At 31.3% G+C, this 17510-nt stretch overlaps 1 protein-coding gene across 2 annotated transcripts; it reads right to left on the bottom strand.

Moving 5' to 3' along the window:
* Positions 1-127: 127 nt before the first annotated feature.
* nrd1b (nardilysin b (N-arginine dibasic convertase)) lies at positions 128-15697 on the bottom strand. 2 transcript variants are annotated; one of them, XM_042749132.1, is made up of 31 exons: positions 15609-15697; positions 15256-15417; positions 13803-13980; positions 13648-13729; positions 13414-13567; positions 13250-13323; positions 12820-12915; positions 12614-12736; positions 12461-12518; positions 12298-12371; positions 11178-11247; positions 10962-11039; positions 10760-10880; positions 10587-10645; positions 9393-9447; positions 9206-9310; positions 8992-9115; positions 7823-7909; positions 7619-7738; positions 7484-7535; positions 6009-6159; positions 5775-5902; positions 5530-5692; positions 5414-5445; positions 3882-4020; positions 3709-3756; positions 2459-2511; positions 2287-2370; positions 1991-2198; positions 847-936; positions 128-699 (listed from the first exon to the last, which is right to left on the bottom strand). In XM_042749132.1, the coding sequence occupies exons 2-31, from the start codon at positions 15402-15404 to the stop codon at positions 475-477; spliced, it is 3180 nt and encodes a 1059-aa protein (XP_042605066.1). In that variant the 5' UTR covers positions 15405-15417; positions 15609-15697; the 3' UTR covers positions 128-474. The 2 variants fall into 2 exon arrangements, with proteins under 2 accessions (XP_042605066.1, XP_042605065.1); XM_042749131.1 differs by having other exon boundaries at positions 15256-15677.
* Positions 15698-17510: the final 1813 nt, after the last annotated feature.

Here is a 17510-nt window from a genome sequence, read left to right as displayed (position 1 = left end):
CAAAATGTAATTAGAAAGCATATTATGGTTTCTAATTACAATTTTTGGTATTAAAATAAACATTTAATGATTAGACATTTAAATAAAATATACTAAATACTATATCATGCAAATCTGAGGCTTTGTGTCCACGTCTCCAAATTTTTATTCACAATGAGAATTCAAGATAAAATACATTCTCACCTTAAAAAATGATTTCCAGCAACCTCTTATTTTCATGTATACCTGATGTATTCAATGTATATATTTTAGTGATATGTGCATCATCCCTGATAATCTAATACATTTATATGTTATTTAGATTTTTGTCCTCTACATGATAAACGGGATTACTTAAACAACAGTTCCTATGCGTCACTTGACTGAATACAATATCCACTTGTATTTTTGTGTGATTAAAAACGTCAGAGACAGATGAGAGTGTTTTTGCGGAGCTTCATCTGGAGGTAGCCGGCTCTTCAGTGCGCTTCAGTCTCACTGGAGGATCTTGTGGTAGGGGTGCAGGTTGAGGGAGGACGTGAACGCACGGATGTCTGTTATCCTGCTGGCTTTGGCGAGGATGGGCGAGGCGGGCAGGAAGATGAGCTCGGACACGTCTCCATATGAGGAAGTCTTCTCTTCTGTATCCTGAGACTCTGGGGATGAACTGGACTGATCATCTCCATGGGTTTCCTTCTCTTTCTCTCCGAATCCAACCACCTGTTCGGATCACACAGTGGAGTGATTTGGTAGATGCTAACATGATTAACACTTTAGTTAAATAGATTATTTAGTTTGTAATGACCATTTTCTGCCCTCTCAATGATGCTTTAACAAAAGAATAGATTCAGCAAATAACGAACATACATGTATACTTAGTTTTCTACTGCTGGCGTGTCTGTGCTCCATGAAAAAAGATACCAGTTCATCTTTGGTGACATTCTTCAGGACTTCAATCTGTTGGGAAAAGCAACACTGTGATTTTCTCACAGAATAAAAAAAAAATATCTCAAATAATGCAGAATAAAGAATAAGAATAGAAATGCACCAATATTACAATTCTGGCTGATTTAGATAATGTTATATATGACTAACAATAAAGGGCCAGCATTACAATTCTATATTAATCTGTTTAAATAAATGTAAAAAATAACACCGTAAAAACTTTAGCTATTTTATATACTACAAAAATTAAGAAGGAAGGAAGGAATAGATCGATAGATGAATGGTGATGTGGCATAATATAAAAATAAAATAAAATAAAATAAAATATGAAGTTAACAAAAAGTTTGTAATGTAGCATAAATATACTGCATTAAATAAATAAATATTAAATATTAACACTAATAAATAAGGTTGGGTACATGGCATAACTAAGTAAATAACTAATTAATTAACTAAATGCTAAATCAAAAACATTAGTAATGTGGCATACATATAAAAATAAAATAAAATATATATTAATTCTAACAAAAAAATGAATAAAGTGGCATAAATATATAAAATAAAATATTAACACTAATAAATAAGTTTGGGTACATGGCATAAAAATATAAATAAATGAATACATACATACACAACAAGAAAAAAAAGTTGGTGTTGTGCCATAAATACATAAACAAATAATGATTAAAATTAAGCCAAACAAAAAAGTTGGGTATATAGCATAAACAGACAAACAAACAAGTTCATACAAAAATGGTTCGTAATAATGTAGCATAAATAAATAAATAAATATTAAGACTAACAAAAAATGGTTGGTGGCACAAATAATAAGTAAATCAATATTAATACTAACAAAAAAAGTTGGTTTTGTGGAATAAATAAAGCTTATAAATTACAATTTTATACTTTTTATCAAAATAAAGTAAAAATAACACAAAAAACTAAAATCAGTCATTTAAGGCACGACGTTATAATGTACAGTATGAAAAATGTATATACATTTTGATACTTGCTAGACTACATTTAAAAGTGTTAAAGAAGAGGAATATATGGACTGATGTCTCACTTCTTTATTGAGCCTGTCAAAGACATACTGCTGCGTGAGCACTTCAAACCAGTTCCTGTCCACTTCTTCCCCGAGCTGCGTGTCTTCACACTCCTTCAGCTTGATTAGGGCTGTCACTTGAGTTTGAAAAGCCTCATCTGACAAGTTAACCATCTTCTCCTCAAAGTTGTCTAGAAAAGCTTCAATTTTTCCTTCCACAAAGTCAGTGCTGCGAGAGTAAATCGCAAAAAGAAAACGTTATTGATATGTACAAAGAAAACACTAGATAAACGTCTAGTTTTGACCATAAATCTTGCCTGAACTTGGTGGCCTGAGTCTCAACAGTAACTGAGAAGCCAAGGACACCGGAGGTGTTTCTACAGGATGGGTACACCTGATACCTGAAGGAAGAGTCAAACAAGATCTGTGTTGTAGCAGAAATATTCAGACATAGAAAGACAATCTGAAAGACGACGCTTCATAACTGACCCTAAAGTTTCCTTTGTTCTCAGGAAATCAAAGCAGGGTTCTTCCATGTGCATCTGATGAACACAAAAAACAAGATTTTAAAGGGTTAGCTCACCCAAAAAGGAAAATTAGTCCATGTTTTACTCACCCTCAAGGCATCCTAGGTGTATATGACTTTCTTATTTCAGGGTGGGTGTTTTTGTTCAACAGTCCAAAAGTAGTCAAATAAAGCGTGCACATCCATATTAAAACGTGCATCACATGGCTCCGGGGGGTGCATAAAGGCCTCTTGTAATGAATCGATGCATTTTTGTAAGAAATATATACATATTTAAAACGATATAAACAGTTTTGTGTAACTTCCGCTAACTGTCATATGTGCGTTCACAAGAGATTGCCATTCCGATGGATGATGTAGGACGTATGCGCGTGTGAGTGTCGTGAAAACCAACGTTTGTTTACAGGAGCAAAGGAAGCAAAGTTTCCTTACTTTAGCAAAGGAAAGCCAGTCTTCTCTTGGCTTATATCGAAATCCTCCGACATTTTCCTTTACAAATCCTCATTTTGTGCTTCTAATTCGTGACCAGCATTTTGTTTTCTCTCTGTCACGTTTCCGCGTTCGTCTCGAGTCACCAGTGCGAGCGCGACGCATATGTATTATGTCATCCGCCGGAACGGCTTCCGCCTACTACAGTCAGTGTAAGTAAGAAAAAGGTGTTTATATCATTTAAATATGTATATATTTCTTACAAAAATGCATCGATTTTCTACAGGAAGCCTTTATTCAGCCCCGGAGCAGTGTGAGGCACGTTTTATTATGGATGGATGCGCTTTATTTGACTACTTTTGGACTGTTGAACAAAACACCCTACTCCCATTCTAACGCTTGGAAGAGCCAGGACAGTTTTTAAAGGGGTGGTTTATTGCCAGAAAGGCTGGTAGGGACTACAACAAGGTACTTCCTGGGTTTGTGACGTCACAAACCCAGATAACACCCTTGCTGCGCTGCTTTAGAGAAGAGGAAGAGAAAACTAGGGGTGCACAAAAAAATCTATTCATATATGAATCGCGATTCTGTCTTCTAACGATTCTAATGGATACACAAGTTTCAAAATCAATGTTCTAAAGCAGCAGTTCTCAATCTTTTTTCATTTTCAAATCTCTTTCAGATCATTAGCTCCAATAAACATGGACTAATTTTCATTTTTGGGTAAACTAACCCTTTAAGAAAGAAGGACAATACTTTCAGTTTAAGAAACGTTGAAACTCACCACGAGCAGCTCCATCAGTGTATGTTCCCGCAAGTTCTTAAGCCCTGTCTGGAAACATAAACCACTTTAAGTGCAAAATTTTGGTTTTTGTTTTTCACACAGAGCTATTAAACAGTTTGAGAAGATCTGGAATACAGCAACTGGAGACATCTGGACTGCTAAGTGACCATTACCTGATAGTATACTGTGACTTCGGAGTTAGCATCCGCTTTATTGAGCGACTGGACTTTACATAAGTGGTGCGTCTGTGGCAACTCCACCACTCGGAACAGGACAGGAGGTTCAGCTGGAGGAGCTTTATACTGGAGTTTCCTGGAAAACACCAGGATGTTGTATTTGGCAGTAAATAAATTACATGAATAGAAAAAACAAACTTATTTAAAAAAGATATTACACCATGAATTCTTAATTAAACAAGCAGTTCTCAGATTTTTGCCCCCTTTGAAAGTAGCTCCCCCCATAATCTGATTCTTAAAAATGTTGAATAATGAAAAAACTCCATATAGTTTACATTTAATAAATTAAAGGACTGTTGAAAATCTGCTGTAAAAAAATCATTAATATTTTGTATTTTCTTTCAGCTTCATATTTTTTCTTATGTTTTTTTTTTTAATCTTTTTGTGAAATCAAACATATTTTTTTTATTTTACTAAGAAAAAGTAACAAGATAACGTAACGTGCATTACATGTAACACGTTACCTCAACAATAACAAAAAATAATTTTTATAATACATAAAACAACTATTGTAAGTATACATTCTTGCAAGTAAATTTAATAAAGTTTTATTTTGTTATATTTCCTCAAAAAAGTAACCTGATAATGTAACACTCATTACATGTAACCTAAACATTAACAATTTGTTAATAAAATATAAAAAATTTACTTTTGTAAGTTTAACTTTTTCTGAATAGAATGTTTTGTAATTAAATGAAGTGATTTTATTTAGTTATTTCACTTCGAAAAAGTAACTTGATAACATAACACGCATTACATGTAGCACATTTACCTCAACAATAAGAAAAAAATGTTTTATAATATATAAAAAAATAACTATTGTAAGTAAACATTCTTGCAAGTAAATTGAATAAATAAAAAGTTTTGTTATTTTACCTCCAAAAAGTAACCTGAAACTGTAACACTCGTTACATGTAACGTTACCGAAACAATTAACCAAAAAAATAAATAAATAAATATAAATAAATATAAATATATAATATATATATATATATATATATATATATAAAATGAAAAATAGAACCTGAATTGTTTTATGTTTTGTTTTTTTAATTACTATTTAATTTACTTTATTATCTTTTAACTTGATAACGTAACATGTATTACATGTTACACGCTACCTCAAAATTACCAAAAAATTATTTTATAAAATACATTTTTTTTTTTTAAGTACACATCTTTGTAAGTAAACTGAAAAAATTTAAAAATATTTTATTTTGTAAAAAAAATAACCTGGCAACGTAACGTGTTACATGTAAAACGCTACCTCAACATTATTAACAGTATATTTTTAAATAATATAAAAATATAGAACTAAACTGAATGAATTAATTCATTTTCTTGTACTTCCATAAAAGTAACCTTACAACTTAACACCCTTTAGATATTACACACAATATTAAATAATGTAAAACATTTACATTATACTTCTTATTATATCTAACAAACAGAAGAAGCAGTCAACTTACTCTATAAAATACTGTAGAAATTCCTTGGATTCCTGTTTGTGCAGAAATTGTACAAAAATTAACAATCACAGTGTAAATACATGTCTAAAATGAAATAAATTACCAATAAGACTCACAGCACTTGTGAAGTTCCCTTGTATGAGTCCTTCCACAAATAACTCAGCCTTGAATCGATTCACAAAGTCCATGAGATCAGTCACACCGAGGTCGGTCATGATAACTTTATACTTCTGCATCACAGACCAGCGATGGTGCTCCAGGATCTGCAGTCGAACATCTCTGAAACACAGGAAGTCAGACTTCATCTGCATCAAATAATGCGAACGGAGATCATGGTGGTCTGAAATCTGCGGTTACCCACCTTCCAAGTTGATCGGGCTTAATGAGGATGATGTAGTAGGTTTTCTTCAGCTGCTCAATGAACATGCTAAACACATTTGGAGTGGTGCTAAAGTTGGCCAGGTGGTCTACGATCAGGTTCAGAAGCAACTAAAGGATTAAGAACAGAAGTTTTACTTGAAGAATCGGTTTGTTCAAACGAATCAGACTGGTTCCAGGGAGATTCAAAAAGAATCAAAGTTACTATACAACTCACAGACAGTTTGTGATTAAATCCTTTGAGTCTGATGAACAAGCCATGGTCTCCAGGAAATAACATATACTCCAGTTGAGCAACATCAGCATCGTATGCCGTCTCCGCCAGATTATGAGCCAGAATATTCACAAAGAGATCAAACAGGACCAGACTGGGAGGGAAAAGAGACCATTTATGTGGTAATGTTTCCGCCAATGAATAAAAAAAAAATTAAAAAGGTCATTGCGACTTTTAAGCTCCCAAATTCAGACCTTTTCCCAGAATCGCAAGATACAAACTCCAAATTTGTACTTTAAAGTCTAACATATTTTCTCACGTTTCTTTTATTTTCTCACAATACAGCTTTTTGTTTCCGCCACAGAATAAAAAATAAAAAAGGTAACTTCAAATTTCAGATTTTGTTCTTGCAATTTTGCAATAAACAGGCAGTTCTGAGAAAAAAAGGCATACTCTAATTACAAGACATTATGTAAACTCAGAATTTAGAGTTTTTTTTCTTGCAGTTATAAGTTTACATCTCACAGTCCTGCGTTTATATCTCATAATTCCTCAGAATTCTAAGTTTGCATTTCGCAATTCCAACTTTTTTTCTTGGAATTCTGGGTTAATATCTTGCAATTCTAAGTTTATATCTCAGAATTCCTGTTTTTTCTGAGAATTTTGAGAAGAAAGTCTGAATTGTGAGATAAAAAGTCGCAATTACCTTTTTTGTCCCGTGGTGGAAACGGGCTTGTATAGGGCCTTTCGCACTGCGGGAACCTTTTCATAGTAATAGGAATTTTTGTGGAAATAAATAATTTTTGGATTTTTTTCAAATAGTGATATATGTTTGATTTTAGTACCGGACTGCCTTTTTCGAGAACCAAATTAGCTCCTACTCCAGAGCAGGGTCTAACCAGCACAACTGGTACTACCTGTGATATTAGTAGACATTGATTGGCCATACGTGTACGAAAACACCCTCACCCGCCAGGATTTAAAACGGTGTGTAAACATTGTGTCAACTTATTTCGCAAGTATGGAGAACAGCGTTAAATATACGGACGATGAAGTGCAGGAACTTGTAGCAAATGTAGCACTGCCAGTTGTCGTTGGAGATTCTTAGTCCTCCTTTCCGTTCTTTCAATTGCTTTACATATACGTCAACATTCCATGTCCATTATTGTGAAACCCGCGAGACACAACAAAAACACAGCTCCGATCACAGCGTCCCCATCCTCCTGTTGTTAACGTTGTTCTTCTTTGTTTCCGTTGTTGAACGCAGCGCACAAATGATGTTGCTGTTGACCGGCTTGCGTCACTTCCTAGTACACACTGTCGGTGCGAATGCAACCCTTTAAATGGTACTGGGAAATAGTTCACACAAAATCGTCCCAGTATCTTAGTACTGTATGTTTAGTTCTGGAACTAAAGAGGTGCGACAGGCCCTTATATGCGGCAGGGTTTGGGGTTGAATTTGTTGAGAAACAACTCACTTTTTAGGAGATTCCTGTATAATTGGTGCCAGCAGCTGGAAGCGTGCATAAACTACCGGAAAATACAGACACAATGACATCATTACAGCTGTTACATTGAATTTTTTTCTTAAGTTTGTCTTTTTATAAAGGTACCTTTGGGTATCTTGAACTTGTTGTCCTTTCTGAACCAGAGGCGGCCTCTCTCGTTGTCAATTATTTTGACTGGGAAATCCGTGTCAGGACAGTCTGATGTTTTGAGGGTGAAATCCGTGGCTGTGAACGGATAAGAACAGACGTGAAAAAACGCTGTAAAGAAAAGGATGAATGGCTTTTTAATGGAATGGGATTGGAACTGACCTATAAACCTGTTCTCAGCGGGGAGGTGAAGGTCTGGGTTCAGCGGGAAATCTCCAGCCCAAAGATCACAGTATTCTTGTGGAATGTCTGTGTAGGTAGAACACTTCATAATTAAATATTATTATTTAATATTAAATGAAATATAATTAACTACTGCACGGTATGTTGGTACCATATTGGTTATCAGCTGATAGTGGAATTTTGCATTTGTACATGCTCATTTCCTCTATTTTCTTTAAAAATAATTTAATAACACTTAAATCAAACCTCAGAATCGAATATCCATTTTCATACTTAGTACATTAAAATGCTTTGATGCCCAAATTCACTTGCAAAGTTTAAAGCGATTGATTTTTGGTGTTTTATTAAGAATTAATTTCTACCAAATGTGTATTTTGAATTTTAATTAACAATTGTATTTATTTGTGCAACATCACCAACGTTTTTTCTGTTAGTAATAATATTTATTTATTTATTCATAAGACATCACAAACATTTTCTTTGTTATTCTTGATATTTATTTATTCATTTTATATATTTATGCCACATAACCAACTGTTTTATTTGTAATCCTACCAATACCAAATACCAAACAATACACAAACTTTTTTGTTGGTCTTAATATTTATTTATTTATGACACACCACCAACCTTTTTTGTTAGTCTTGATGATTTTTTTTTATTTATTTTCTATATTTATGACATATCACCTTTCTTTCTTTCTTTCTGAGTGTGTGCTTAAAATTTTTGGCATTTAAAATACCTAATATTAGTTTTTTATTTATTTAAACAAAAGAATATAAAATTGGATTAAATTATTTTATAATATCTTGCATCTCTGTATTCCTATTTTTTTTTATATATATTACAGATGATTTTTATATTCTGAGAATATTTTTGTGTGTGTGTGTGTGTCATAATTATTTATTTGAACCAAAATCACATAGAATTTTAATATCAATAATTATAATAAACATTAATTTTAGATTAATGTAAATACATTTATTTAAATTATTTGTTTAAATTTGTAATTCTTTAATTAAATTTATTCAAATAAATTTTTTAAATTTAATATTGTTTATCAGCTAACAGTATCTGCCATCATTTTAATATCAGTGGATTCCTAAAAACAAAACCACACTTTTCCCAGATCCTTTGTGGTGGATTACCTTCCACACTGTACTGCGTCCCAAACCACTTCTCCTTCAGATGACAGAGCCCATCATGCTCGGGTGACAGCAGTAATATATTGGCTGTTGCTGGAGTCAAGAGTCTCAAAGGAGCTGAGATGACCTTCAACCACAGATATATCAGATTAAACATCAGAACTACGAGCATGAAATGTTCTGCATTGAAAGCTCAGTGCAATAGATAATAACATGCCTCTGGGTTGTATTCAAACATCAGCTGGTCTCCACGCAGGAAGTCTTCTTTTGGGAAAAGTTGCATGTTTTCACAAATGTTCGCCACAAACTCAATTGGTTCCATCTGGTATAAAAAATATAAATATGAGAGATGAGGTCCTGCATCTGGTCTACACAGTAAATGATTTAAGATGATTTCAGGTCACCTGCTCCTGATAGTGAAACTCACTGGCTTCAATCTTCTGGATTTCTTCATAGAGCCTGAGAAAAGCCATGACCAAGAGATTATTGAGTTTTTTGTTTTTGTATTCAATAAAACCAACAGGATTCAGGGATATTAAAAAAAAAAGAGAGAGAGAGAGAGAGAGAGATTCTTTTCTTCTCGAGAACTATTCTTCACAGAATATGGCTCTTGAGTTGTTTGGAGGTAAAAATCATTATCGATTGTTACACAATATTGATAATTAAATATTAATAAAACAAATAAGAACTAAATAAACATAATAAAGATTTACTTTCTAAAATGTATTGCAATATTGTTTTATTATATAAATTATTCCAATATTTTATTATTATTAATTATAAACAATTTACACATTGTATACCTTTATTTTCAAATATACATAAGAGAGTAAGTACAAATAAACAATAAATAATTATTAAATAACATATAAAAAATAGAATTTGTTATTTTTAATAATTTTACTCTTTTTATGTTTTATAATAATGTAAATTACTATAAATTTTAATCATTTATCATTTATAAAGTACATATGAAAAATTTTATATTTAATAAAGTATTATTATTATCATCATCATGTTAAATGTCAGTAGATTGATTACTTATATGAATAATTAAGTAAAACACAAACACACATAAAATTAAGTGATTCCATAACTATTATTTTAATATTTATATATTTTTTAAAATTAATTTATGTTTAATTCAATTAAGTGTATTATTTATTTAAGTACAATGACTAAATTTCATTTTTAGTGTTTTAATAATATCGAATTTTAAAATCAGCTATAAAATGATCGACATCAGCCAGAATTTTTATGTCAGTGCATCTCTATACTGATTCTTCATTTTTTATAATTTTTTAGATGGTTTTTGTTCTTTGACATTAAGGACACATAAATTAAATAAAGTGATCAATTAAATTCTGTTCAATTTTAATAATTAAATTAAAATCAATATATGATTATATTTTAATGTTATTATAAATCTAAATCAAATTACGTTACATAAAAACTAAATTATCTTCAGAGGTCATTTTCTTCTTCAGACCCATTTTTCCCACTGTACAACTTTCTGTCAAATATACAGATAAAACTCTAATCGTTGTCCTCCAGCATCAGGCTGTAGGTTTCTAATGTTTCAGTCTTCTGCTTCCCACCTCTGTTGAGGTCCAACAGACTGAAGCATCTTCAGATACTGGAATACTATATGAATGACCTACAACCACAATAAAACATCTCATCATTAATGTTTAAAGAAGAGTACAAGCATTCAAACCACATAAAAACCACTAAGGATGGTAAGCGAGCAAACATGATGGGTTTTTCAGACCTGGAAGAAGTTGTGGAAGCCCTCGTCACTCAAAGTGATTGAAACGCTGAAGATGGAGTAGGTGGTGTTCTGATCGAAACCCGACTCACTGTTTCCTCCAAACAGAGCCAGAGCCCAGCACTTCACATGCAGAGCATTGATTCAAACTGATTCATTAGTGACCGGTTTAATTATGCAAATATGAAAAGAAAGCCAAACTCACTTCTTTCTGAGTAAAGACAGTATACTTCCAGCTCCTTCATGACCAATCAGCCAGGAAATATAATGCAGGGGTTTCACTCTACAACCCACCATACAAACAAACAAACAAACAAACAAACAAACAAACAAACAAACACATTTTAATGCCATTAGCTCAATGCAAACTTGTACTATTACACTGTGTTGTCCTGGTTTAGAAGCATCTTGTGTTTCTGACCTGTAATGTTTGCCCTGAGGTGGAAGAGCCCAGCTGATGGTCAGCGCATGAATCTTTCGCACAGGCACCACTGTAAACGCCACATGAAGTTAAGTTTCCAAACACCCACTTACATTCAGAAAACACACGAGCAGACTGAGAGTAGACTGAGATTTGAAAGGCACTGAATCATTTAAATAAAGAAATCAGTATGATGTTCAATTGTTCAATGCAGATATGTCCTGTGATTAAATAAATGTAAAAATTTGGTTTAATTTTAATATTTAAATTTAATTAAAATAAATAAAATAAAAACAAATATTATTTCTTATTAAGTTGCACATAAATTGAATTAAAATTACGTATTATTTAACTGTAAATATTAAAAAATTAATAAATTTATAAATAAAGTTATTAATAAAGTTAATATTGCTTTTCTTTGTATTATCATTATAATTAAAAAAATAACAACAATTTGTTATAAATGTTACAAATGTACATTTTATATGATTAAATATTAATAAAAAAAAATAATACTAAAATTAATAAAAACAAAATAAAGATTTGTTTTATAAAAAGAATTCCAATGTTTTATTATTATTATTATAAACAACAGCAGTTTACGAATTGTATACTTTTATTTTCAAATATACATGTGAGAGTAAATATAAATAAAATAAACAATAACAAAATAATTATTTACGTTATACAATTTATATATATACACACACACACACACACACATATATATTCATAAGTTTACATATACGTTTACATTATTTTTACATAAGTTTTCTAATAACCGTTTATAGTATATTATAAATTATAAAGTACATTTGTAAATATATTTTATTAAGTATTATTATTATTATTATTATTATATGAAATGCCAGTATTGATTGATTAAAGTAAATAATTACATTAAATAAAAAACTAAATTAAATATTACAGATAATTTTATTTAATTGTATTACATATTTTTAATATTATTTAAATATTTCATATTTCAATTAAATATTAGGTTATGTATTACGCATTAAACATTCAATAAAAACAAATGAAAATGATAATTTACATTATACTAAAGATCAAAATGGCTTTTAAACTGACATAATATATAAAACAGAAAATCCAGTGCTACCTCTGTAAAGCTTGTTGAAATCCGGAGTATCAAATGGATCCTGAAGGTCGGAAAAATCCGCCCGTGGCTGGCCACTGTGAAAAGAACCGAAAAGAAATGACAATGAAAATAAACCCTGGTCAATATAGAAATAAGAAGAAATATGACTGTTTAACATACATACTTGTTTGGGATCTTAATGAAGATCTCTCGCACCCATTCCTCCAGGTTATCAAGTGTCTCTATCAAGATAAAGCGTCCAAAATTAGACGCTCAAACATAAATATGAGATTGGCACTGTACATGAATTCTCAGATAAATCATTTATTCTCATTACCTTTGGACTGCACTGCGAGCGTCATATAATGAGCAGAGTAATACCTCCTCCAGAACTCTCTCAGACGCTCATAAGTGTTGATATTCTTCTCTCTGGGTTCGTTTTTCAGTGTCTGAGCATTTCCTGATGAAAAACAAATCTTGTAACAATCATTCTCATGTTTGACATCTCAGAAGGTTATGTATGTGTGAGTAACACGGACTGACCCCAGAAGAACTTGCTCATCGGATGACCAGCTTTAGCTAGACCTCCAAACAGCATCTCTTTGCGATTCGAGTCTAATGGCTGCGCCATCTGATACTCTGTTAACAGGTTTAGACAGTTTAGCTAAATTACATTCCATTGTTTAAATAATAAATAGTTCACCCAGAAATTAAAATGTACTCACGCTCAGGCCATCCCAAGATGAAGATGAGTGTGTTTCCTCATCGGAACAGATTTGGAGAAATTTAGCATTACATCATGCTCACCAATGGATCCATTGCAGTGAATGGGTGCCGTCAGAATGAGATTCCAAACAACTCATAAAAACATCATAATAATGCTAAATTTCTCTAAAATTGTTCAGATGAAGAAATGAACTCTTTTCCATTTTGGATGGCCTGAGGGTGAGTACATTTTCATCAGTTTACTGACCGCTGTCTACGGCCTCCACCTCCCTGTCCACCGCATCAGGAATCATCAGGGGACCAATGAAAAACTGCGCCCACCTGTGGACAAACAAAGCAAATGCAGATTATTAAAGGCACAGTTCACCCTAAAATAAAAAAATGTGATCGATTATTGAGTATTTTGCTCACCGATCCAGTGCTTCTCTGAAGTACTTTCTTTGGACATCAAACTTGAAGATGGTCCGCTCACAGTCTGTGGAAGCGTTGTCACTTCCTCCATGTCTTTTCAGGAAAGCATCAAAGCCATTTTCGGCCGGGTACTTCTCGCTGCCCATAAAGACCACTGGGACAGAGAGAAAAAATGTTCATGTCAATAAAATTAAAATAAGGTAAGAATGACATCATGAACGTCAGGGAACGCACTGTGCTCGAGGAAATGGGCGAGACCAGGTAGATCCGCAGGGTCACTGAAGCTTCCCACGCTGATACAGAGCGCCGCTGCAGACTGAGATATGATAGAAGACATTTTAGATTACATATCTACAAAAATGAAGCAACTGTAAAGAACTGACAGTCACCTGTTTCTCTGAACTGCATTTCCTCACACAGCTGCTGTCTTCATTAGTGCTCTCACTGTCACCATCCTCTTCCTCACCGGAGTCTTCCTCCTCTTTGGCTACTGGCTCTTTGTTACTCTCTGACTGGGTGAGGTCTGATATGAGCAGTGCTTTGAGTCCATTGCTCAGCTCTATGTACCTGAAACAGGTTTAAGGATTTATTTTCAGAAAATAAATAGCATCCAAAAATAAATATGTATTATTATTATTATTATTATTATTATTAAATGATAATAATAAAAATAAACGTTTTAATTAAGAAACACATTTAAATAAATGCATGACTTATTTTCAAATATACATTTGGTAATATAATTAAAAAATTTTAAAACAAAAAAAAACTAATAAAATACATTAAAATAGCCATTTAATAATAATAATAATAATTATAACGATTTATTTTAACAATTTTGTTATCAAATATATTAAGTATAAATATAATACATGAAACTTAAATATAAATAACCAAAATAAAAACAATAAAATATTTATTAAAATGTATACATTTATTTTTAAAATACATCTGATAATATGATTAAAAACAAATCAAATAAATAACTTACTTTAAAGTACATATTAAAATATTTGTATATTATTAATAATAATAATAAACAATTTTGTAATTCTATTTTTAAATATACATTTGATAATATAACTAAACATAATTTTACAACAAAAATAATACTAATAAAATACATTAAAATAGGCATTTAATAATAATAATAATAATAATAATAATAATAATAACAATTTATTTTAACAATTTTGTTATCAAATATATTAAATATAAATAAAATACATAACATTTAAATATGAATAACCAAAATAAAAACATTAAAATGTTTATTAAAATGTATACATTTATTTTTAAAAATACATCTGATAATATAATTAAAAACAACTAAAATAACTTGCTTTAAAGTACATATTACCATATTTTATATTATTAATGATAATAAACAATTTAGTAAATCTATTTTTAAATCTAGATTTGATAATATAACAAAACATATATAAAAAAATAATAATTTACTTTATCAAATGGTTTAAATGATTCTTCATTAATATTTATAATCTAATATTTAGCATTTTTTTTTTCAATTATACATCTGATAATCATTCAATATAAACAAAATAATCATTTACTTTCCAAAATACAGCTCATACAATATGATTTTTATATTAAGATGTAATACTTACATTACTTACAGTAATAATAATAACGAAAATATGTTAACAATAATAATAATATTCTCATTTATTAATATATATAGCATTAATATTTTAACCGTTACTATTCATTTCTATTATATTATTACATCCATTTACCAAAAATATGTAATAACATGTACAGTATACATTATAATTATAGTTGTTGTTATTACAAACCATACTGTAAGCTGTCTGAGGTTACCTGTATTTCTTGGGGTCGCTTGGTGACTTGACTATGAGAGGGTCACTCTGATCCGCTTCGGCTCGGGCCGGTGGAGGCTCTCCGCTCTCTGGACCGGACACTTCACCGGAAGATCCACCGGAAGCTCTAGCCTTATTCGTCTGGGGCATTCTGACTCAAACACTTTTAGACAGAGTCCAAACACAGAGGTACAGTGGATTTAACGCGACTGACACCTGTCACCAGTGCATTAACTTCCTTTGGTGTATTAAAACTCCAGTAACGTTAGCTACTACTCTCTATCAGGAACTGCGACAAGACAACAGTAAAAACCGTTCTGATTATCAAACGTCTGCAGGCAATTAAGAACATACCAATGTTTATCTTGGTGATACGGATGTTACACCGACGCTCTTGATGCGCACACCTAATACACTGAAATCTCATTGGCTGATAAGCCATGGAATAAAAAAACAAGAACTAATCTGATTGGTCGAGCCAACCGGAGCAGCCACAAATGTAAGATAGGCGTTGAATTTAGGAACAGGTTTACCTGGTTCTCATATAATCCTTCAGACGTGTTGTTAAACTAAAACAAAACCTGCAGTATTAGAAATAGTTTTCGGTTATTGGAATAAAGCTGAAATAACACACACACACAAATAAATATAAATATTTCATGAAAAACGAATTAAGTGGACGTAATTAAAATCATTCAAACCTTAATATGAGGTAGGGCTATTAGAAAAATTAAATTATTAAAATTATTGTTATTTATTAAAATCAATAAACTGAAATAACAATAAAGCTATATAGAAATATTTTTAAAAAGCTAAAAAAAAAGAAAAAAAAAGCATGGAACAAAATGAATTAAACTAAAATTAAAAGTGAAAATCTAAAAACAAAGGGTAATTTAAAAAATACTAATATGCTGCAAGACCATAAAGTTTTTTTTTTTTTTTTTTTTTTAATGCATAAGAATACTGTAGCCTAAATAAAGCTCTTTATTTTGGTGAATTTTGAGTTTTGCAAGTTTTCATCTCATATAAATGAGATAATATTTACTTCACGTGCAATTAAGACAAACAAGAAGAATCTGATTTTTATTTCATTTTTTTAAAATGAAGAATAAGAATAGGCTACTGTTATTAAAGCTCTTTATTTTGGTGAATTTTGAAAGTATTCATATAGTATACTGTATATGTGACCCAGGACCACAAAAGCAGTCATAAGTGCACAAATATATTTGTAGTAATAGCCAACAATACATTGTATGGGTCAAAATTATACATTTTTCTTTTATGCCAAAAATCATTAAGATATTAAGTAAAGACCATGTTCCATGAAGATGTTTTGTAAATTTCCTACTGTAAACATATAAAAATTTAAGTTTGATTAGTAATATGCATTTCTTAAGAACTTAATTTGGACAACTTTAAATGCGATTTTCTCAATATTTCAATTTTTTTGCACCCTCAGATTCCAGATTTTCAAATAATTGTATCTTGGCCAAATATTGTCCGATCATAAACCATACATCAATGGAAAGTTTATTTATTCAGATGATTTCCAAAAATTGACCCTTATGACTGCTTTTGTGGTCCAGGGTCACATACTGTACATAGACTAGTATATATCCTTATTATAGGCGACTGCCCATCAGCATAACATACATACAGTACAATGACAGACGTGGCACGTAAATATTAGCATTATTACATGTGATTTGTGCTTTTATTGTTACAAATTGCATCTAAAAGTAACATTCACAACTGTACAATCACTGTACGCCCCAGTGCAAATTGTCTACAAATCAAAATACACTGACAGCAAAGGTACAACTAGCCTATATATTCCAGAAGCATAAAAATAAATATCTACTCAGGAAAACAAAAAGTAGCCTATAACATCGGAATTCAAAATTCCTCATTTAGAATAATTTCGACTATAGTTACATAAAACACTCATACGCCACTTGATAAAAATCCATAGTAGATTATACATACACGAACCCACAAGGATTTGCTACAAGTTTCTGAAATATAAAGACATCCTGGCACGAGTTCACAATGTATCTTGACGTTCCGCTCGATGATTTGAGCGAAGAGTAATATCATTTGAACGTCACCTGACTATGAAATGTGCTGATTGTGTTCGGTCTATTATTACACACAACTGTTACATGTGGTTTCTGACAATACTAAGTTTAACATGAATTCAATATTATATTTTTGTGTAAGACATGGATTTTATTTAGCGTACCTAATCATGAATTT

This window comes from Cyprinus carpio, chromosome B22 (genome assembly GCF_018340385.1).
Source record: "Cyprinus carpio isolate SPL01 chromosome B22, ASM1834038v1, whole genome shotgun sequence".
NCBI lineage: Eukaryota > Metazoa > Chordata > Actinopteri > Cypriniformes > Cyprinidae > Cyprinus > Cyprinus carpio.
Note: the sequence above shows the minus strand (reverse complement) of the source record. Positions and strands in the feature narration are given on the sequence as shown.